At 43.8% G+C, this 23,423-nt stretch overlaps 1 protein-coding gene across 3 annotated transcripts in view; it reads left to right on the top strand.

Moving 5' to 3' along the window:
• The first annotated feature begins 2,839 nt into the window (after positions 1 to 2,839).
• znf704 (zinc finger protein 704) overlaps positions 2,840 to 23,423 on the top strand; it is a 44,206-nt gene continuing 23,622 nt past the window's right edge. Inside the window, exons 1-3 of one of the 3 annotated variants that reach the window (XM_080485385.1) lie at positions 3,098 to 3,283; positions 3,398 to 3,708; positions 8,341 to 8,528. In XM_080485385.1, the coding sequence (XP_080341511.1) occupies positions 3,442 to 3,708; positions 8,341 to 8,528 (455 nt within the window). In that variant the 5' untranslated portion in view covers positions 3,098 to 3,283; positions 3,398 to 3,441. Of the gene's footprint in view, positions 3,709 to 8,340; positions 8,529 to 23,423 lie in introns of all 3 variants that reach the window. The other 2 variants (XM_080485384.1, XM_080485383.1) reach the window with 2 other exon arrangements.

Genomic DNA, 23,423 nt, shown 5'->3' with positions numbered 1-23,423 from the left:
AAGTGCTGTGAACTTTCCAATCAGAAGGGACTCATCCGTCAGGTCGCTGTGTCTCTTTTAGAGCGACAACTTCAGACGCGATGAGGTCACGCCTTCCGGTTTCATGGATTTTACTGAATTTTGCACTCAGGTGCCATTATATCTGTTGTATAACAAAGTTTGGAAAAATGATGGTTCTTCATTAGTGTAAATGTGTGGCACACAATCCATAAAACAGAACATCATATACAGTCATTTACATGATTCTTTCTTCTTTTCTATAGCTATATATATATATATATATATATATATATATATATAGCTATACACAACAACAAACTGCTGTCATTTCTTTAGAGAACTGAACTGAGGACACACATATATATTTTAAATCTAAGAACCGGGGGGAGTAGTGGTTAGAGCTTTTGCTTCATAGCAAAAATATGTGAGTCCAATTCCAGCCTTGGGGGCCCTTTATTGGTAGGTTTTGCATGTTCTTCCTTTAGGTTCCCTCCAATTACTCCGGCTTCCTCCGACAAAAGCACGCATTTGAAGTTAATTGGTAGTTTTAAATTGCCTATAGGTATGAACGTGTGTCAGGATGTACACTGCCCCACCTTTATTGCCTCTGGCGCCGTGCAACCCTTAGCTAGATAAACAAGTGAAGTAGATACCTCTTTATTCTCGTTATTTACATGCGAGCTGTATATATATATATATGTATGCATCATGATGTGTTTGGTTGGGGAAAGAATAGATCCTACTTTTTCATGTATGCTGTATGTATTTTCTGTGCACAGACAAGTCAAACAAACACAACTATTGAATGTACTATTGTTTTTTTTTTTTTGCTATTTTTACACGGTAAACAAACAGTGAGTCTGTATCACTGTTAAACAATGCAAACAAAACTCACTTTGCAGGATTTCCTGTGACGAATTATGTGGATGGAGAGATCAGGCATTCACATCATGTATTAAAAAAAAAAAATCTAAACGCCTGTATGGTGTAATTTGTATATGTAAACATGTTGTATGTCCCATTCTGAGGCTGATTTGTTCTCATTACACTAAATAGGGCCCACAAGAGTCACGATTGCTTCAAAAGTTATTAAACAAAATTTTAATTTGTTATTTTTACACTTTGGAAAGACTTCATTTGTTCGGTAACTGCAGACAACTGGTGGTAACATTTGGACTATATTAATGGCTCCACCTGCTCAACACAGAGGTTGGATGCCTATTATTGGTCATACAAAATGAATTATTACAGCGACATCACACTGTTCTTCCTATATGTGTTTCTTACAGCTGCCATCTATCATCAGTTTGTATCGATGCTCATCACACTGCAGCTCTAAAAAGAAAAAAAGACAAATTTCCCAATAAGTTCAACCGCATAACTGATAATTTCAGATACTGTCAGCTTAACTGCTATTTTGAAACCTGCTCTACTCTGTAGAGGAGGAAATAAGTTATGGGAAGGTTGTCATGGAAACAACAATGTTCGGAAAGTATATTGGATAGCGACTGCATAGATGACAACTTATGCTGCGCCGAGTGTGAAAACCGCCGGATATTTCAAAGTGACAATCTGAAGTGAAAGCCAGAACTGCTGAACTCGTCGCACTCGCAGGCCGGCTTGCTTCTTTCTGTGTCTCATGTCATATAGTATCACGTTGGGAAATGCTTTACAGTCTGACAAGCTGCCACTACTTTCTGGACCAGAAGTGGCCCCGCTTTCTTGCCTCATGTGGTTGTTTCTCTGGTAGCCGGGAAAGATACTGCAATACTTGTCATTGTTGAGTCAATCCCAGTCAACTATGGGTTAAACTTTAAAGGTTAATAGAAAATTAAACAAAAAAAACCAGATTGAAATATCAGTGAACATGCAAACTACAAGGCTCCAAGAACCTGGGCACTAACCCGTTGTGTTTTCACTGAGGTCAGAGGGCGAACACCACTGTGCACATTACACAAGTCATTGCTTTACAATGAAATAAAGGAAATACATTAAAACTAAGTGATTAAGAAAAGCATAATAAAGTAACAACTTCATTAAGATAGAGGTAATAGATTAAATCAAATCTATTGTTTGATGCAAGGCCTGTGCAAATGATGATATTTCAAGGCCTAATTTAACTGTAGTGAGTGTGTCAGCAGTCTTGGGCTGTTCAGGAAGTTTCTTCCACAGGTGAGGAGTGCAGGAACTAAAAGCTGCTTCGCCTTGTTTCTCAGTAAACCTTTTCCTGAGGACCTCAGGGATCTGGATGTTTCATATTCAACAAGTACATCTAAGATGTATTAAGGCCCCAAACCACTCAAAGCTTTATAAACAAGCAGTACGCTTTATGTGCAGCTTCATCATGGCTGTCATTATTACAAGTTGTCCTGTTTAGTGAGAAAATAAGGAAACTTGTTCTTTTTACATTTACAAAAGTTGGCCAGAGGAATCCTGAGATACATATTTTATTAAACCCAGACCATAGTAATTTAGAAATCCCATGGCACCTGAAAACTAGGCTACATGCCTGTACAACTAGGTTATAGCAGAAAGCTTACTGTCTGCTTGAATTTTTTATTTTTTATTTTTTTCTTTCCTAGCCTAAATTCCCACTTTTCTCTGTCTTTTCACTCCTCCACCCCTCCTCCGCCCTCCCGGGTTTCTCTCCATCCTTGCGTCATTGTTTTGAATGGAGCATCCTCCGAGCTGCGCCGCTCCTGTCGGGAGGAGACGGAGGGAGCGGCGGGGGCTTGTGGAGGCGTGTGCTGCGCGGGCCAATCACGGCGCTCCGCGGCCGCCGGACCGCACATGTTTACAGGCAGCATTCCGCCGGTGGAGGCTCCGCTCGGTCGGATCAGACGCCGGACTGGATCTCAAAGAGGCCGGAGCCGGACTCGCTCGGCGGTCGTGTTTTGACGCGTTTTTTGCGTGAAAGCGATCGTGGCGGCGCGTGCGGTCGAGCGACGCGCGGCAGTTGGACGTTCCCGTGACGGATAGCGCGCGTCCGGGAGGTTATTTCAGCAAATAAATCGTCGTTTTGGTTAATCGTGCACGAACGTCATCTGCGCTCCGGGACGCGTGGACTTCGACACGTTTTCCGTGGCGCCCGCTCGGCTCACAGGGAGCAGTGGGGAAAACAAACGGGTCGAACGGAGGAAGATCGGTAGCCGGTTGGATGTGGAGGTTGTTTGGCGGCGAATGACTGTGTTCAGTGTCGCAGGCGGCCGCCGGGTGCTCTTCCAAAGTTGCTCCCCGGGGTTTCGGTGCAGTTTTGCCCGCGAGGCCGTGCGGACTTTCCCGAGTATGTTGCCGCTTCCTAACATTTTGTCAGGGCTGCTGGAGCGCGTAGTCGACCCGCTGCGGTTTCGTGTTTTTTCTCTCGACGTTGTTTACCGGTTCGAATTCGACGTTTCAGCGGCGTGAACCGGCTCCGGACGCAGCGAGACACTTTCTTTCGACATGCATACGAGGCGCCTGGTGAAGCGGTCGATCCTCGGCAGCCGAGTTTATGCGCCGAGCCCGACGGGGGACGGAGCCCCGGTGACAGGAGTGGTCCAGGCTGTCAAGCAGGAGAACCGGGACGTGTCGGCCGCGGGGACCGGGAGCCGGCGCAGCGTCTACACGGTGCTCCTGCAGGACGGGAGCCTCAAGGAGTTCTCCGAGGAGGAGATAGCCGCGGGCTTCAACCACACTGCGGCCAAAGGACCGCTCAAGTCCAGCCTGAAGGTGTGTGTGTTTATGTGTGTGTGTGTGTGTTTATCTGTGTGTGTGTGTGTATCTGTATGTGTGCGTGTGTGCGTGGCGGAGGGCCCCGGTCTTCCGGCGGCGGGCAGCAGCAGCGCTCCACTGTTTTTGTTGTGCGGTGTTTTGCAGCGTTTAACCGCTTCCTGCACGGAGCGGAGTGTCACCGCCGCAGCCTCTCGTGTCTCATCCGACTAAACGCGCTCCGCGCACGGCGGCGACAGCCGCGATCTGACAACATGCAGGAGGAAATGACGGACTGTCATGACATTTGAGGGACATCATATATATATATATATATATGTGTGTGTGTGTGAATATATATGTATGGGACAAAGGGCTCGCGAGGGCCTGCGCAATGTTTATGTGGGCTAGTGGGTGGGTGAGATGAGGCAAACAAACACTGTGACTGCAGCGTTTTGGGCTCATGTTAAAGAGATCCTCTGTATATTGTTTTTCACACACGATCTCGTGCATCCAGTCTCCATTTGCACGTAGTGCACGTGTTGTGTTTTGGGGATTTGGCATCCATACATGCTGCAGCTTGTCAAACATTTGTTTTTGTTTTTTTTTAATGGCTCCTGTAAGGCTGTTTTATATGTGGTCGTTTGAATATAGATTATACGAATTTCTTGTGGTATTTTTGAGGGGGAAATCGTAAGTTTGGGCTGATGTCGTGATATGGACCTAATAAGGAATGACCTAATTGTTTTCAAGTCCAACTGGAATGTTTTTCTGTCACATGGACTCAGATTGTGTGTGTGTGTGTATGCGTGCATGCGTGTGTGTGTCCTTTTTTGGTGAGGGAGTGACTGTGGAATGCTTGTGACTAAATAACAGCCTTTTATGCTTAGATTTTGATTTATTAGTGTCCTTACATAATGTGTGTGTTGTATTTTTATGCCATATAAGAAGTGTCATTTCCCACACAGAAAATCTTGTTTCCACACATTTCCTATATCAACAACACGCAAATTTCAGCCCATTGGCTAAACACCAATCCTAAATGAAGTTGTGAAGTGTTTACATTAAAAAACCTCGCACACACATAAAATCTAAACAAAGACGGATGCGGTGGTTTTGTCTGGAGACATTGCTGACCTCGTGAGGTCTTTTGAGGTTTGTGGAAATGCTACGTAAACTTTGGTTTTGCACAGAGCTGGATGCAGTGCTGCCCTCCACAAAAGCTGTTGCCCAAGACCGTTACAGTCCCCGGTGCAGGCTGGAGGAGTGCAGCTGAGGCTGAGAGAGTGGTTCTGTCAGCACAATGGTCAAGTCTCTTTCAGCACGACTCAATTCCCACTGAGGTCGAAAACAAGCCATAAAAACGAGGAGGAGGGGTCTCCGCTCTCTGTGTGCCTCTGTGTGCTGGATTCACATGTGCATCTGTGTTGCTTTTTTGTGTGTGTGTATGAGTGTGTAGTAAAGCTTGGGTCTGCCCCCCCCCCCCCCCCCCCCCCCCCCTCCCCACCTCCTCCTCATGTGTATTTCTTTAATGAGTGAGATGTGACTACTTTAAATTTTGGAGTGGGAGGTTGTTTGTGAGGACTTGGTGCCCCAATCGAGCAGCAGCTGTACAGCCAACAAAGTGGGCAGCCTCAGGTTGGCAACGGGGTGGCATGCTCCAAAGAATCTGGAAGCCTGGCGCTGTTCCCGGTATGGCAAACGAATGCCCCCTCCTGTTCTGTAGGGGTGGGGCAGGATGCCACTTGTTGACTTGCTGGTCGGTGAGAGTGTGTGTTGTTGTGTTTGAGCTAAGTTGCACCGATTCCTCAATGCTGACAAAGAGGCAGTCCCTGTTTTTGTTGCGCCGTCGTTGCTGTTGTTTGTGTTGATCGAACGCCAGCATGGGAGTGAATGAAGCAGGCTTGTTGACAGACGCAGAGTGACTCTTTGTTCTGAAGCGGTGATCCCAGGCAGGCCCGTGGCCGCCCTCACTGGTTGGCTGATCGACATCAGCATGGAGGACGGCGACCGTCACGTCTGTATCCTGGCAAATGCAGTCGTGATCTTTTAAGAGTGGATGAGGTGTGTGTGTGTGTGTGTGTGTGTGTGTGTGTGTGTGTGTGTGTGTGTGTGTGTGTGTGTGTGTGTGTGTGTGTGTGTGTGTGTGTGTGTGTGTGTGTGTTGAACGCACATTTTTAAATTGAGTTTTTAATGTCATTTCTATATGCAAAATAACACCCGGTAAAAATCTGGACTAAAATATTAAAGCAACGTATTTTTGACCTGATCATAAAGCTGGCAAGAACAGGTTGATTTGTCTCTGGTTCAGTCCTGCGGTCCACTAGTGACCTGTGGTCTTGGGAGAACCATGACTTCGATTATCTGCTGGATTCAGCTCCATCACTCCCGCGACCTCAAGTTGGATGAATCGGCATCAAAACTGAGCTGTAATCTACCTAATCTCACTTTGATCTATTCAAGACATTAAAGCCAAATGTAGATCGAACATTCTTATGAACTCTAAATTGGCTTTTACTGAAGACCTTGTGAAGCGCAAGAGTGAATTGCTAAATCAAATGTTAGAATCATCAATTATTCATCGACTTTTTGCATGTTGATGGTTTTTGGTGGAAGATGTAGTACAAGTGCTCGCCAACACTGAAGAGCCACACGAGCAAACTGACACAGTTAGGATTTTATGACATTCTTTATTCTGACCTTTGACCCCCGTAAAGGTACAAGAAGCTTCACGCTCAGTGAATCGCTGGCCAAAGCAAGCGGGTTATGAGTATGTGAGAGGGAGAGAGAAGAATGAGGGATGAAGGCGGGTGAAGGGGTGGGGGGTGGGGGGGGGGGGGGTCTTCTTTGTGCAGCAGAAACAGACCAAACACCAGCTCTGACATATGCAACTCACATTTCACCACCGATTTGGCATGATTCTCAATTTCCTGGCTCTGTGAAACGCCATCATTCATAAGCCTGTTGAAAGGAAGGAATGGCTGTTAGTTTTATCTGAGAAGTACACTCATCGCGCACACAACACCTAATCTTTCCCGAGCCGGTGTAATCCATCTTGTTGTTTTTACTCAAGTCTGTGTTTCCTCAGTGCGCTTTTCGCGCCGTTTATGTGGCCGGCCTCCTTCAGGAGTGATACTCGATACTCATCTCTCATGGTTTTTTTGGGGTTTTTTGTTGTTGTTTTTTTTTTTTTTTACCTCATTAATCAATAAGTTGTTTGTGTGTGTGATTGGCTCGGGCGTTGTTGTGTTTTCCACCAACAAGACTAACGGTATTCTCGACTTTCGGTTGACGATCCAGATTACAGGCGTACATATTTACGGCGCACAGGCACGTTTGAGCGTTCTCCTCGACAGCGCTCCGCTGGAGTGGGCAGCGGTGTGTGTCACTCTGTTTGCGTTTTGGCTTTCACTTTGTTTCAAAGAGCCTGATGGCTTTGGTTAACCACCGAGGTGTGTGTGTGTGTGTGTGTGTGTGTGTGGGTAGGTGTATGCAGGTATTCATGTGCAAAAATATGCTACATATCCCTGTTGTGTAAGAATAGATGATGTAGAGCAGTTGTTTTTTTTTTACATTTCTACAGGTAGGCGTTGTAAGAGAGTTGTGATTGAACCCATGCTCTTCCTTTGTGATCGGGTGTGTTATTGTTGTGTGGAAATGTGCATTCATTGCAGTACATGTTTACGGTAAAATACATGACGGACCTGAAGATTACAGAGTTTTTTGGGGGCTTTATTTACAGTGTTTCTCTCTGTTTAATTCAGTGTTGCTTCACTGTGGCCATTGTTCATTCATGTGACAACATAGTGTTTCTGTACCGGGAGCTGGAATGTAATTGAGCCTCGGTTCTACAAGCTGGGTTGTTTAGATGCAAAGGAACCGGCAGCATTTATTCACTGACAGCCGTACGCGCTTCTAAAAACGTATTGTGTGTACTTGTAGTGAAAAGATGTAAATATGTTTAGCAGAGATTGCATTTATTTTCTCTGAACCTGCTGAGTAATGCATAAAACAGTCACACATATGATTCTTAATATGTTTTTACTATATGGAGCAGGTATAATTTGGAAATTCAAAAGAAGAATATATATAACTGATGGAAAAACTGGCCAATTTTCAAGAGTTACTTACAATATGGACTTAGTTTTATAAGGCGCACAATACACAGTTTTTCCTTTTGTTTTGTATGGGTCGAATCTAAAGGATTAGCAAATGCATTTCCTTCCTCATATATTAGGTGAATTGCAAAACGTTCACTTCCATGTTAGAGAACTTTGTATATTTTTAAGTTTTGACTTCAAAATGCTTGCAAGACTTAAGACAAAATCACTTAGCGTATTATTTTGGAACTTACTGCATTTGTTTCGTTTATCCAGCCTGCCTTCTGGGGGACTGAGTGTTTGTTTATCCATATTAAACCAAATAATTTTAGATTGAAATGTGAACATCAATAAATTGGAAACTAAGAGGACCCAGATTAAACTATCCTCATTTTGCAATAATCCCCCTGCAATATTGGGAATTTGTCAATACTCTGCACAACTTTGTATCATTGTTTGTTTTGGTGCATTTCTACATCAGCTCAGCCTTAACTTATTTATGTAAGTTTTAGTTTCATAACACTGAATACTTTGTCTTTGCACTCCTCTACAGCACAGCTCAAGTAACGGCGCTCCAGAAGGTCAGAAGATGGAGGGCGGCTGCCTGAGCCCCGAGGCAGTGGAGGAACAGCGGCTGGCTGATGGCAAGCGCCTCAGCCGGGACCCCGACACCCGATCGGTGTCCCTGCTGGAGCAGAAACGCAAAGTAGTGTCCTCCAGCATCGACGTCCCTCATGCCAGGTAGAACTGTGTGTGTGTGTGTGTGCGTGTATGTGTATGTATGTGTGTGTGTGTGTGTGTGTGTGTGTGTGTGCCAGCGTCTGAGTCTCTCCCCGGAGAGATTTTGGCTCGAGTTCACGTACATGCAAAGTTCATTCAAAGTTTATGACATAGATATGTCATCTCACAAATAGGTCAGAGTTGATATAGACTGCCATCCTTTTTCTTTTCTATTCTTTTCTCTTTTTTTTTTAAATATCAGAACCTTGAAGCCGTTCTGACAGAGAATTTGATTTGACAGGAGTCCACCTCTGCTCCATCACATTTATATTTTATCATACACCATCATATATGATAACACTGCACTTCAGCTTTGCCGGTGTTGAGGAACTGATCCTAATCTGAAATGTAGCAAAGCTTTGATTCTACACTTAAAAAGCTGCGTTCCAAATCTTTAGAGAATTCACTGGCGCTGCCATAACCTACTGAGACAATTATGGCCTTGGTATTGGAACAACATGCCTCTCGTGGTTTCTCAGATTTCAGTGAAGCGGCACAGACACAGTGCCATGACATTCATGGTAAATCTCATCAGTTACCCTCTTCAGTGTCTTTCCTGCCCTCTAACAAAGACACTATGGATTGACTGGGTCTTGTAGCTCCGTAGCCAGCATGAACTAATCGGAACAAATATGCTTGAAATCTGTGCGAGAGAAGCAGCCATTACTTTCATGTTTTATTGAAAGTGGGGTACATAATCCATCTGATCCTTCACTTTGCAACACAGGGCCCGCTACAACTGGAAACAATTATTATGTAATGATGCCTCAGTTGTTCCTCCACTCTTCCCGTGGTTTTCTTTCCAGTGTGTACAAGCACACACACACACACACACACACACACACACACACACACACACACACACACACACACACACACACACACACACACACACACACACACACACACACACACACACGGACACAAATATTATTTTTAGAAGGTCAGTATGATCCAGCCACCGAAGCGGCTCCACAATGGGGCAATTAAACATTAATAGGCAGCAGCATACAGCATTGAAAGTGCCATGTACTAAAGAAACAACACACTTTTACTATTAAATGCAAAACACTAATACACAGTAAAGGACCACACTCTTATTGAACGTCGCTCCCCATTACTTGTCTTCATGCTGTTGGAGGAGTAAAATCAATGGCAACTTGCTGAAACGTACAGTAAAGTCTCCTTTCCAGCAGCTTCATCACTACATCCTGAGCCATTGCTTTAAAAGTAATACTTATTTGTTGATGGATCATTGATTTGGTTCTCTCTTGTCGGCCATTAAGTGGAAGGTTTTGTTTTATATTTAATCCATCATATAGATAGGACAGACGTTTTACACCGGCCACACTATAATTACCTTCTTGCATAGCAATGGCAGTAATATTGATGTTAACACGGTTATGGTGGAAAGTCATATCGATTCTCTTGTGGCTCCTGTAGAAGCTTGTCGCCTCATCTCAGGGCCCCAAAAAAAACTTTGCTGTTTTTACTTCTAGTTAGGCTATCTAACAACAGAACTGCTATAGGGTATACTGCATCAATCAGAATGTAACTCAACGATTTAGTCCTGATGGACACGTTAAAATCTGATGGGACAATTGTTTGGAGTCGTCGATGAAGACGACCAAAGTAAGATTGATTTTTTTTTTTTTTGTCGCGACATTTGTTTGCTTTCGTATCATATGATATGAGATGCTTTCAGGAATTGTGACGAGACTTTATCCTTTGAGAGCGGTGACATACTGTACCTGCTGAGATCCTCTATTACGCGTTTCGATTGTGTGCTCTACTCTCTCACAAGTAAAGCTTTATCTCTCCTCTTGTGTGCCTCCTGCCTATCTCCGTCTGTCTGCTCGGAAAGCGAGTGGAGGTAAATGAAGGCCACCTGTAGGGAAAACAACAGATGCACAGCCAAGCACATCCTGAACGGTGTCTGTGTTATGTGTGTTTTGGTTCTTCCTCCATATGTTACCGTGGAATCATTACAAACGTTGCCTTGCGTTATCTTTATATAAGAGCTTCTCAGAATTTTTGCTTTACGTGGGAATCACTGAAATTGAACTCGGATTCCTTCTCAAATAAAGCGTCGTGTTAGAAAAGTTCCCAATATTCACTTATTCAAATGCATAAGTTCACTATATGAGAGTCATGATGAGAAATCCTGATTTCTCTGTCAGCCAAACAACAATTTTAATTAAGACGAGTCGACTATAAAATAGTCAAAAACGACATCAGCCGTCATTCTATGCAGGTTTACTATCCAAATGCTGTCGAATGTGGTTGTTTTTAGTTTTTGCCGCCAACTATTGAGATGTCAGACGTGTAATCATCTACCAAACTAATCACTCCTATCCATGACTGAAATCACCACTATTTAACCGATTCCTTCATATTCAAAGTCAAGCAAGTTATAATTTCAAATTCCTTTGACGTCACGGCTTTGTCATGTATAAACGAAAACAACAGTATTGCAGGATGGACTTTCACGGCTGATTATTTGTGTTTAACAGTTCAAAGTGCTGAATCAAATCCACTGGACTATAATGCTTTTTTTTTTTTTTTTTTTAAGGCTCATTTTACAAATTGCACTTGCACAATCAGGAACCAGAAAAGTTGAGTGTCGCCACACCTTTTTAGAAGGTATGAGCCTGAGCTCTTTTCTTTGATATCACTGTAGTGACCTCTTCAGTGAACGCCACCATTATTGGCTCAGGATTAAGATCCATGGCTCTCATCTTTTGCACACCTGCAACCGATTTTCAGCCCCTCTCTTGGCACTGGGGAAGTAATGGTGTCGCCGCTGACCAGGGAGTGACGCTTTATCTCTTAGAGAGACAAGGGGAAGGGGGGGGGGGGGGGGGGGGGGGGCGCTGGAAGGGGAGGAGGCTGCTTGAAGCAGTGGTGGAAAGGAGACAAGGGAGTACTCTGAAAAATAGGGTAAATGTATGTGTGTGCAGTGGAGAAGAAAAGGGTAAAGGAGATGGAGAGAGCATGTGTACAAGTATGTAGCTGTGAAGATAACGGCCAAAGAGTGAGGGGAGAGAGAACGCCTGGGGATTTTTTCTCAGAGCCAAGTCTCCAGGGAAGTCTGACCTTGCGGTTGTTAATTGCACTCTAAAAAGTTCCCTTTCTGCTGGTGATTTACCAGGAAAACGTCTGGCTGTCTGAAGGCTCTCCAGACCCCTCGCAACCCAGCACACAATGGGTTTCCCACCTCACTGGGAGCCACTGAAGTGCCAGAATGCCACGTCTGCAATCATTGGGAAAACAGAGGAAAAATGACAGTGGGCCATATAAGACGTTGGCCCTCGGGGACTCTGGAGCTACATTTCACGGCTCTGTCAGCGGGTCCACTTATCATTACTTGATAGAGTGGCCTCCTTCATCGCATTTGTTTACAGCACGTTTACTTACCCCGCTTTTTGTCAGATCTTGCACCAAAAAAATCAATAGGTGTCATTCAGTGATTGACCTGTTTCCGCATGACTCCGACTCCCAAACGCCCAAAGAAATTGTGTCCTTTCTGAAATCTTTCTGTTCAGTTTGCTGTGTCTTGAGACGCCGAGGCTGAAATTGCTCACAGTAGCAGTTTCCGATTTGTTTCTGGTATGATTCTGTCTTTCTGTTATTATCAGACCTCTCTACACGTTGTCAGGCTGTGGTCTGGGGCAGCTGCTGGGCCTGCGCCTTCCTCCGAGGTCTGATGTTTTCCTCCTTGCAGGAAACAGTCAATTGTAACAAGAGCTGGCGGGGGCCGACCACTGGAAACGAATAGCCTGGGTTTTGACAAATAGTATTTTGGAGACTAATTGCTAGCATGGGAAGTGAAGTATAATCTTGGTTGAAAGGGAAATCAAGAGAGTGCTTTGCTTATTGTTGCACAACCTGAAAACAACAGATCTGAGGGTTCAAACACTGCCATTGTCATATTGCCTGGGTAGATCTTCTGTTTCTGTAGAAAACTAAAATAGTTGGCATTTATGTGAATGAAACTACGTCTTGTTGCCCATCTGCAATGTTCATGCTCCTTCATATGAAACCCAAACAAAGTGACCACATGTGATTTGATTTTAGAAACAAAGAACTGTAAATCAATACAAGGACTCTGGAGGGGCTGGGCAACACCAAGTTCACTGCCAAAGAAAAACAATTTGTTATTGTTGATCAGTGTGTTTGCAAATCACCCCTGTTTTGGTGTCGCGTCGCCCCGTCCATCAGCCAACTCGGACGTGGAACAAGGCCAAAGGCACAGAGAGGACCAGAGGGACTGTCAAATTACCGCTTGTCTTTTGATAAAGTGGCGTGGCTCATAATCTGCTTGTTTACCTTCTGTCAGTGATTTGCTTTTTTCTGCCTTTTTAGAACACCATCACGGCTCCTGGTGGTTTTGCGCAATGTGTTTGTGTTTATGGTGAAGGAGGGCGTTTTGAGTTTTGTAATAAGGAGGAGGAGAATGGCCCGCGTCCTCGAGAACAGTTCAGGTTCTCCAGAGAGTGAGCGACAGAGAGAGTAATGCTCAGCGTTCGCCAAATAAAACTGTTTTTCTGGTTTGGATGCCAGAAATAGCCCGAAATCATGAGATTACCATCTGAAAAGACGACAACAATGCTTTCTTTCTTTCTTTCTCTCTTTCTTTCTCTCTTTCTTTCTTTCTCTCTTTCTTTCTTTCTTTCTTTCTTTCTCTCTCTCTCCACTAATCTCTGCATGTGATTGCATGTAAGTGTTTCAGATATTCTGACTATCAGATTGGCCCGATGAAACAAAGCTGAAAATAGCTGAACTGTGGTAGAATTAATATAAAAAAAGATTTCAGTCTCCAACTGTAATTAAGCGCTTTGAGTTTAAGCCATTATTCTAATTTGTATGATCTATCATTATGACAACTTCAAGAGGCTGATTTCAACAGGACATCCTTTTTTCCGTGGAATAAATTTTAACCTGATTAGAAACGGTATTGCAGCAAGTAGATAGAGAGAGAACCTGTTGATCATCGAATTTATTATCCCCAAAAGTGTCTCACACCGTCATCCTACGATTCCCACATCCTGCTCTTCTTTTTGTATTTTCTCAAGAGAAGCGAGAATGTCATCGATCAATGTCGGATCAAATCCAGTAAGATTAGTCGTCACTCAAAATGTTTGCTGTTGAGCATATTGGTGTAATTTGGCCCCGCCTCCTATCCATGCAGGCCTTTGGGGAAGGTTTTAAGATGGGGATTTAGGATATTCTACAGGTTTGTTCATCACAACAGGCTGCTTCATTATCTAGAAGCCTCGATAAGAAAAGCCCCGGCTTTATAGCAGCCAGTGGGGACAAGCCTAAGGTTCTTACACTGGCTTATGTAGGGTTAAAAGGTCTCTGATTATATCTTGGGACCAGGTGCATTCATGTTTTAAAAGGGATCAGCAAAGTCTTCAAATCAATTCTGTGCACATCAGCTACCCAGTGTAAACATGCTTGAATTAGAGTGATATGATCTCATTTGTGTCAGCGTTGCGCAGTAACTATCATGTGCATCGCTGTAATATCAGACTGCTTCTCTAACCTCCCACTTTTCATCTTTGGTTTCTCAGTGCGCTATAACTCAGTATAATGAGACAAAATGAGATCTTCTCCATGGTGAAAAAAGAATAAATGTGCAAGGGAGCAGAGACTAAAGCTTTTATCTGTGCCATAGGCTGTCATTGTCATTTTCAAGCGTGAAGGATTTTTTTTATTTTCCGTCGGAGCATATGTTATTAAACAGTGATCTAGAACGATACTTATGTTCTGGCAGTATTTCTTGGGTCATTCTATCGCAAAAAGCTGGTGTCAGCACAACGACAAGCTCTGTTGACAAATGACCTCAAGGAAAGAGTTTGAATCCCCCCCGTGCTGTTCGTCAGGTCTCTCCTCTTCAGAGCATAAAAATCACCTAAATTGACTGTGAAATTCTAATCCCAGATACAGTTGAGTATTCATGAATCCGCCCCAGCGTGTTGAGCAACTCCGCTTTAGATTTATTACACCTCCACTACACAAAGGCAGAGCCCTTGCTCTTTGTCAATATCTGAGGTACATGAGCGCGAGCCACATGGAGCTGATCTCCCGGCTCATTCGACGGGCTCTGGCTCCCAAGAAAACAGCCACCTGTGATGCCGCAGGACTGGAATTGTGAGTTTAAATTTATATGCAAATTGCCTCTTTAATTAAGTGCGTGGAATACCCGTTAGTGTGAGTTGGACCATTAACCATGGATTAGTAGACGGTTGGCCTGAATCCACTGTGATCTTTCGCCAAAGCTCCGGACCTTGGAATGTAGGATTCAACTCTACTCTAATTTACATTAATTTGAAAGAAAGAAACTTCTTCTTTTTTTTTTTTTTTTTTTTTAACTCAGAAGGCTCATCACTTGCACTTTAAAGATCGTCCTCAGTGTGTGCTGTTTATCTGAATAATGTATTTAACTGGGAGTGTCAGCGAGTTATCGTGTTCAACAATAATTTCCCAGCCATCAGCACGAATTTATTTCCAGTTATCGATGTCGTAAATAAAGGTAATGCTGCTTCTTGGGAGTTGGAACGTTCGTTATGTCCGTTGGGGGAGTGTGACTAAATGTGTCAATGTGACAGCACTGATGTCATGGATCAACAGATGAATCAATCTAAAGCCTCACGTTGAATCCTACCAAGATGCTAATTTGTTCTACACGGCTATTGTATCTGCGAGGGACTTTGGAGCTCAATCATTCCCTGTCAGTTATCTATAATGCATAGTCCAGGGCCCCAAAGCCCATGTTTATGTGACAGTTGGCTCTGTCGGTTCTCCGCTGCCCCGGACTAATCTATAGTCCTGGCTTTAATGGACTGATGGCACTGAACGCTGTCGGAAAGAAGAGCTCTAATTGATTCTATTGATGGATGTGCATCATGGTCATCTAGAGTGTATACAAGGTGGCACTAATTACCGCCAGTGTCAAGTGTCACAGATCGGACCCAAACAGCAGCACTAATGACACGTCGTAGCTGCTTCATCCACCAAACATTTAGTAACTTCTACATATCATCTCTTAAATGATCTAAAACTGGTGTAAAGCCAACCTATGATTTTTTATCGCTTTTTGACAATCAAGCTTATCCCGTTTGTATTGTTAAAATTTTTTACCCCCCCCCAAAAAAAAGTCAGTTTTTGCTTGCTGCTGTTGAAAGAAATCTTTTTTTTCTTTTGTGCTGCAGAACAAAATCTCCGACAGAAAAGAGTCAAACCACAAATCTTAAGTCAAAAAATGAAGTGCCTAAGGTTTGCAAATTCAATCGTTTGCCTCCTCCCGTACAATCATTTTGTAATTAATGTTGCTGCTATGACCGAGGCAAAGTTTTGGTTTGGGGCAAAGACATTGAGACACATCGGGGAGGCGCCGAGCTCCACCAGTCGGACCTATTAAAAAAAACAACCCCACCCCACGCAGAAGTGCCCCCTCCCCACATTATTTCTAATTATGGCCATCAATTTTAAAGCTCCATTGACCTGTCTGTATTAAATTATTGATATCTGTCAGACTGACAGGCTTTATTAATTAAAATGGAGATGTACTAATTAAGAGCACGGCATGAGGGTGTCATAATTGTAGCCCCTTTTTAATTTGAGTGTCACACATCAGTTTTATCGCAGTTTAGCAGAGTGGGCGCGGCGTGCCCGAGCGGTGATGAAGGTGGGGTGGAGGTGCCCTAGTTTGACTCTTGTGTTGGAGTGTGCGTTTACTCCGGTCTCCTGCCGACGTCCATCATCTGATAGCGCCACGTTTGGCACTCTGCAGACTGCCAGCACTGCCTTCTTTAAAGACGAGATAATATAATGGGCCTTTTCTTTGTTCATGACCGTTTTGCATAAGAACATTTGTTATTTTTTGAAGTCTGGGGAGACGAGTAAATTATATTGAAAGAACACAGTAGTTCCTTCCATGCACTGCTCTCCTTTTACCCCCAATGTAAGCTCTTTCTTGGATCTTTCCTGGTTCTTTCCATTGGTTTCCCTGATGAGGGTCCGTTTTGAAATTACAAGTGTGAAAATGCTGTGAAGAGCTGCAACTGCCCAACATGGAAGTATGACCTGTTGAGTTCAGTTCAGTATGTCTGATCATCAGAATACTCTTCATAACTTGTATTCATGTTCAGGGACATTATCAGCCGCCGATGTGCTGTTGTAATTTCACAGGAATAATATATCAGCCATGCTGTATTACTCATCGGCATCATCTCTCCCTGTCTGCCTCATGTGCTCCTTGCAGTCATATCAGGTCAGTACACAGTTGTCTTCCAGAAAAAGTGTTGGAACGCGCAGCCGCTGAGCGCAATCATACATTTTCTCGCGTGTCCTCAGTTTCCCAAAGCACAGCTCTGATTGATCACCACCATCCTCTGATGCAGTCAATAGCTTTTGTCCTGATCCTAATGACAGGCGAGTTATTGACCACAATAGAACACAAATTAGCTGCTCATTAGCCTTTTCAAACAACGGGATGCACCATCTTCCCCTCAGAAAACTGACCTTGAATTCCCAAAGTGCCCTTCAGTTTCTAAAAGACACGTGTTGAAAGCAAATGAGCGAATGAGTTTTCATCAGGATCACAGTCTGTCTGTCAAATGATTTAAAAGACCCTATCAAGCCACAAACTACTAATAATTACAGTGGTGGGACACATTTTTTTGGATTAAACTATGCCTTCATGTGATCCGACCATATAACAAATCAAAACCATGATATCTACGCGCCGTTAAGCTCCAGATGTGTTGTGAACACGCCTTCTGGACCAACAGATGTATAAAAGATACTCACACCGTGGGAGAGGCTGTAATGCGTTTAGCGTGGCTGCGTGTAATTTCACCTCGGCGAGAGAGAGAGAAAAATCTTGCAACAGCGTTTGTGTATTTAAAGACCTTTCTGCATAGATTACCTTCATTTATCATTTAGTCTTTCGGTGTAACGATTTTTAAACCTGGAAATGAGAAAGCCATTTCATGTATACAGTATCTCAACTGTTGGCATCTTTGAAGTGTTTTTTTTTTTCTTTGCCTTCGAATCGTCTGCTCACTAGTATAACACAGGCATTTAGTCAAAGCTCTACCACAGATGCCTTTCTCAACAAAAAGACCTTATGTTGTGAAAAGGGAGTGATAAAGTTAATTGAAAGTTGGCCATTTGCTGGTCTGACATCTAAGAACCATCTGGTGTGGCTGATCTACATAAACTCTTGTCGAATAAGACAACAGTGCAATATCCTTTTACTTCATAATCCAATAAGAGGCCTCTGTGGTCTTTGGTGTCTCCAGTAAGATCTAAAGCTGCGAGTAGGCACCAGACCAGAACTGTAAATAGGAGGCCAGACTCTTCCAGAGGAATTTTTTTAATGTGATGCATCATCTGCCAGCTGACTTGAGTGTTGCAGAGTTGAGCCTTACGAAAAAAACAGAAGCAGCAAATATTTTTGGGGGGAGAAAACTTAGCGGGACCTTGGGGGTAGTAGACCTTTGCTGTATTATAACAAATTGCATTTAGAAATGTTGATGCATCCTTTCATCTGGGATGTATTACTTGTGTTTTGAGGTTCCTGTGACTTTAATCTGATCTTTCAAAGCCTTGAGATGCTTAAACCTCCTTCTGTGGTGGAAAGGATTTGAGTGGTGGAACCCAGCTGCACCACAACCCTACCCAAACGTAATTGCCCCTTGTCGCACGTAGCCCACCCTTCAAATGAGATGAAGCTTAGATTGTTGCGTCAACTCTCTGTAATATTCTCTCACTTTCTCTTTGTCTCTCTCCCGCTCTCTCTCGTCGCCATCCTTTGTTCCTCAAAGACATTTGTCATTAGCTTGGCTCGCTTCACCTGCAAGCTGGTTCCTCTCCACACGAACACACACGAACACACACAACACACACACACACACACACACACACACACACACACACACACACACACACACACACACACACACACACACACACACACACATGCTCGTGCACACAAGCCCTGAAGGCAAAGGTGAGTTTTCCACAGTTGTGCTTCGCTTCAGGTTGTCCCTTGTCGCTGTTCAGAACAGCTTGAAAGTGGGTAAACAGCCAACAGTGGCACCACCAGCTTCGAGGTGGATTATGAGGGGCCTTTGTGTGTCTGCGTGTGTTCGGTTGGAGGGTGGTGTGGGTGGGCACATTGGAGATGGTGGTGGAATTCCAAAGACAGCTGGTACATTTGCCCCCTGAACCACCCCCCATTTGGAGCGGTTGTTCAGACCATCTCCTGTTTTCCTCAAGACACACACACACACACACACATACACACCACCCCCACCGCTGCAGAGCTCTTAATATCAACAAAGCTGCAGTTTGGCCAAACTATAGATTCATTACCTCCCTCCCTCCCTCCCTCCCTCCCTCCCTGTAAACAATAGGAAACAGCGGCTTCTGTCACGTGAGCCGGCAGCATCTGCAGGCGAGCTTGTTATTGTTTTGGTTTTAGTTCCCAAGGCTGAACTTGACTTTTTAAGGTTTTGGTCGGGTGGGACTCCGGTGTTCTGCCAAACTATGAAGCTGATGAACTCCATGCACGGTTTTGCATGTGTGCCCGACTATGTCTTTGTGTGTCGACCATGGCAGCTTTGGTTGCATTACCTCACTATAAGCTGAAAATGGATGTGTTTACGAGGGACTTTTCTCTTTTGCCCTTTCGCTTACTCTACTTTCCTCCCTCTTTCTGCATACCCCTCTCGTTTTCTCTTTTGCAGCCATTTGAAGCTTGTAGCTTTGATGGAGGGAAACATAACACACACACACACACACACACACAATCATCTTCTTGAGTTAGATTTGCTAAGATGCACATGTGCACACAAACCATGTTGCACAGCTACACGTCCATATGGCATGCATAATTCATGACCTCCCATTGACATCTATGTAAACATGGGCGCTTCCTCCAACTTCCCTATAGAAGCTCTTTGAAGAAAGGGTCTTTGAGTTGAAAAAAATTCTTTAAAATTGCTCCACTTTAGCCACACAGTTTTATTCTGAAACAACTTATTTAATATAGGTTATTGTTTTTAAATCCTTTGCAGACTTTTCTCATGATGCATGTCAGTCCAATCTTCTAGTCGTGCAGTTTCTCTATGAATGGGTCAGCTTTGATGGCTGGTGTTATGTACTGTATTGAATCAGTGGTAAATGTGTTCCCGGGTGGCAGATCATGTTTCACCGATGTTCTCTAAGACAAAGAGCAAACCTCCTCCTCCTCCACTACCTCACTCGATCGCTCCTTGCTCCCTTTTGTCTGTTTACACAGTCCACTTTTTCCTCTTACTGTCCAGTCCTCTCCCTTTCGCTTTTATTCCCCCCATCACTCTTTCATTGTTCCCCCTGGCCCAGATGACAGCATGAGCTTTCCAATGTTGCTTTGTGTCACATTCTTTTTCCCTCTCCTGCCTTCATCTCTTCTAACTCACTGTATCCTTCTTGCTTTCTCCATCTCTGTTTTCCCGCTCATTTCCCCCTCCGTCCCCCTCATGATCTGTGTCTCCCGCCCTCCCTCCCTTCCTTTGTCTTCTCTCTCCACTGGCTGCTTTGTGTGTACGTGTGTGTGTGTGTGTGTGTGTGTGTTTTCCTCTGACTGACAGAGAGAGATGTTAACCCACCGCTGAGCTGCGTGCTGGTGTGGTGGAGCAGGCAGTATGGCTAACTTAAACCAGCATATAAAATCAGTAATGACAAGCACTGTGAGGCACATACAGGATGATTATCTGAGCTTGGTCTGACAAAGACCTGTTGTGCAGCAACCAAAGCCTCTTGAGAATTTCAAATTGCACTGAGCCGAGATTTTACTTTTCTCCTCTGTCCAGTTGGCTTTCCTGTCAGGGAAATGTTCATTATGCTGAAAAACATGCAGAATACTGAACATGTATGCAGATAGAATACTTACAGAACACACACACGCACGCATTTACAATTAACTATGCAAATATACCCATCATTTGCAGTTAACCCCCACAGGAAGGGTTAATGATTAATGATTTGTGCGCAGTCACCCATCTAAAACTGATTATTATATCACAAACAGACAGCAAACAAGCGTCCTCCACACACGTTCATGTTTGCAGGCTCAGTCCATTTTGTTTTTGTTTATCTTCTGATTGCAGACAGTTGTAAGCGAAGGCATGCAGCACTGACCCAAATGCTAAGTGACAATTGGCACGTTAGCCGGCTGAAAGTGTCCATCAATTTGTTGCCTCGCTCGCAGCGGCTTGGAGCGTCGGTGCTCGAGATGTGAGCAGCATAATGATGTATATACACAGGTGGTGGGAGTGGAACTCAGAAGTCCATACACATTTATGTAGCTTAAGGGCTTCAACTGTTTGATATTTCTGTTAACACCGGAATTGAAAGCCAGTTTGTGCGAACCCCTGTGTATTCTGAAGTCACTCCACGCGTTAAGATGCAGGCTTTGTTTTGAAGAATGCTGATCTCCTGGACAATTAGAGTCAATGAAGTCTGTGTGAAGCATTTGTGTTTGCAGGACTCATTGATTCATTTAGTCGCTGCTGTTTCCATTTCAGTATGACTATGCCACTGCCTATTCTTTTTGCAACAATATACCACACCGAGAACTATATTTGGCACGAGAAGTGATTCTTTTTTTAAATTGATACTCCAAGTAGTCACAACACACAAAGTGTGGCAAACATAAACGAAATCAATACTTCTGTGTTTGTTTTGTTGTACTTCGATAGCGTTTGGTATGTAAAAGTTTTTCTGTCAGACAAAAGGGTAATTTCCACTTCAAACTATTTCAATAATCACTGTTTTCTGTCATCCAACTCCAACACAGTGCAGCTCTGTGCTTTGCATGTTTGTTTGTTTGTTTGACACACAACAAGCTTAATTAGTCTAACCGAACAAATTCAATTTCAATCCTGGCGTGTTTTCAGGCAAAGCTGGATTCTTGTGCACATGTGATAAACTGTTGATGTCACCATGCCAAACATTAAGGGATTGATCCACTAACTGAGTCACAGATGACATTCTTGGTGCATGTGAACCCATACGCCAATCTGATCACTTTATCCAATGTTCATGTAAGCAGGGCAACCTGACCTCTCAGTCAGAAAGAATTCAAATAGATGGACAAATGAAGCAACCACGCTACACATATAGGAAAGTTTGAAAAGTATTTAAAAAGAAGCAAATGAGCATTCATGTAATGGTGTATTCACACAAGTCTGCATGGGGATCATGGAGCAGAGCAGTCTTTGTGTGGACTTGTTGACATGGTTGAGGAGAAAAAAGGGAGGGGTGGGCTTCACTGTCTCTCCCTTTCCCCGTCTCTCTAGCTCCCTCTCGCCTTTCTCGTGGTGTTTTCTTTCTTTCTTTTTTTTTCCTTCGGTCACGGCTGTCTCTTCATGGTTGGCGTCACATCCTCGTACCACATAGCCGTAAATTAATCAAAGATGATGCTCGCCTGATGGAGACCTTCCCCCAAAGCACAGTCTTCTTCCTGCTGTCCCCGCTTTCTTTCACCTCTGATTGTTTTTCTCCACGAGACCAAACAAATTTGACCAGCTCTTGATTTATGTTGACTATATAGACTTTACCAACAACTGGCACGAGGACAAAGAGAGAGGCGGCAGTTTGCTGCTTCTCAAGTGTTTCTCTATAGTGAACGCAAACAGTATAGACTGCAGGTATACAATACATTTACCCTGAAGGAATGTGCCCTATTGTTTTGCACAAAAAGCACCACTTAGTTGCTCATCTCATGATAAAAAAAAAGAAAAAAAGTTAAACATTACACTAACAGCAAAGAAATGAGGAAAAAAAAGAGGACGCACGGTGAGGGGGTGAGAGTAAAGGGGGAGGGGAATAAGTAAAAGACCTATAGGTGAATGTTGGCGAGTGGATCCTTTGTCCTGCCTGCAGGCTGTGTGAAGCGATTGGACCAGCTGATAGGTCTTTTATAATGCTCTCCCATCGGCTCAATCTCCAGAGGTTTTATGAGCACCTTCAGCAAACACACACACACTCGCGTGCACACTGACATACACACAGCCCCCCCCCCCCCCCCCCCCCACTTCCTTCAAAGTGTAATTGGGGAAAAAGAGGGCCCCTTACCCCGGCGTGTGTGTGTGTGTATTGCTCTCCTGGGAGCCGAGGGGACGGAGGTGTGTATGGGAGCGTGGGCGTGTGTCCGTTGGTGTCTGCTGTGGTTAAAGCCAAGGTGTTTATAATCAAGCACAGCGGTGATAAAAGGGTGCTTGGGTGTGTTTATGTCTGTGGTTTATGGCACTTATTGGCAGGTTGTGTGTATGTGTGTGTCCAGAGGGCAGGTGGAAAGAAAGGAGCACTCAGGGGCTAAACCGCGCTGCTCAGAGAACCCCTGCTATCACTGCTGCCCTCATCACTAAACACCTTAAGATGTGCATAACACTGGTGAGTTGAAAGGGAGCTGATGGTGTGGATTCCATCAGTCCTTGGTGGAGAAATAGGAGAAGAAAGGAATGGGGAAAAGGACAAAGGAGGCCTCATAAAAAAAGAGCCTGAAATCGAAAGATGTGCTTTAGTTTGTGTGTCAAGCATAGAGAAATTTGACTGTCAGCAGCTTAAATGCAAAGCAGAACAGTGTCCATAAATTATTATTATCACTCAGGAGAAAAACTGTTCTATAAGTTTTTCAATTAGTCTCATAAAATTTTTATTATTGTCATATTACTTGGGTTTTTTTTCCATTACACATTCTTTCTGATGACAGACTGCTGCACGTATCCGTTGTGTTGTTGAAGCCAGCAGTTGTCTTGGCTGTCTTTTCGATTGTTTGTAGTTTGTATGTATAGAAAT

The sequence above is a fragment of the Lipophrys pholis genome, assembly GCF_963383615.2.
Source record: "Lipophrys pholis genome assembly, chromosome: 17".
NCBI classification, from domain to species: domain Eukaryota; kingdom Metazoa; phylum Chordata; class Actinopteri; order Blenniiformes; family Blenniidae; genus Lipophrys; species Lipophrys pholis.
The sequence above is the reverse complement of the archived record's forward strand: the minus strand, read 5'-3'. Positions and strand labels throughout refer to the sequence as shown.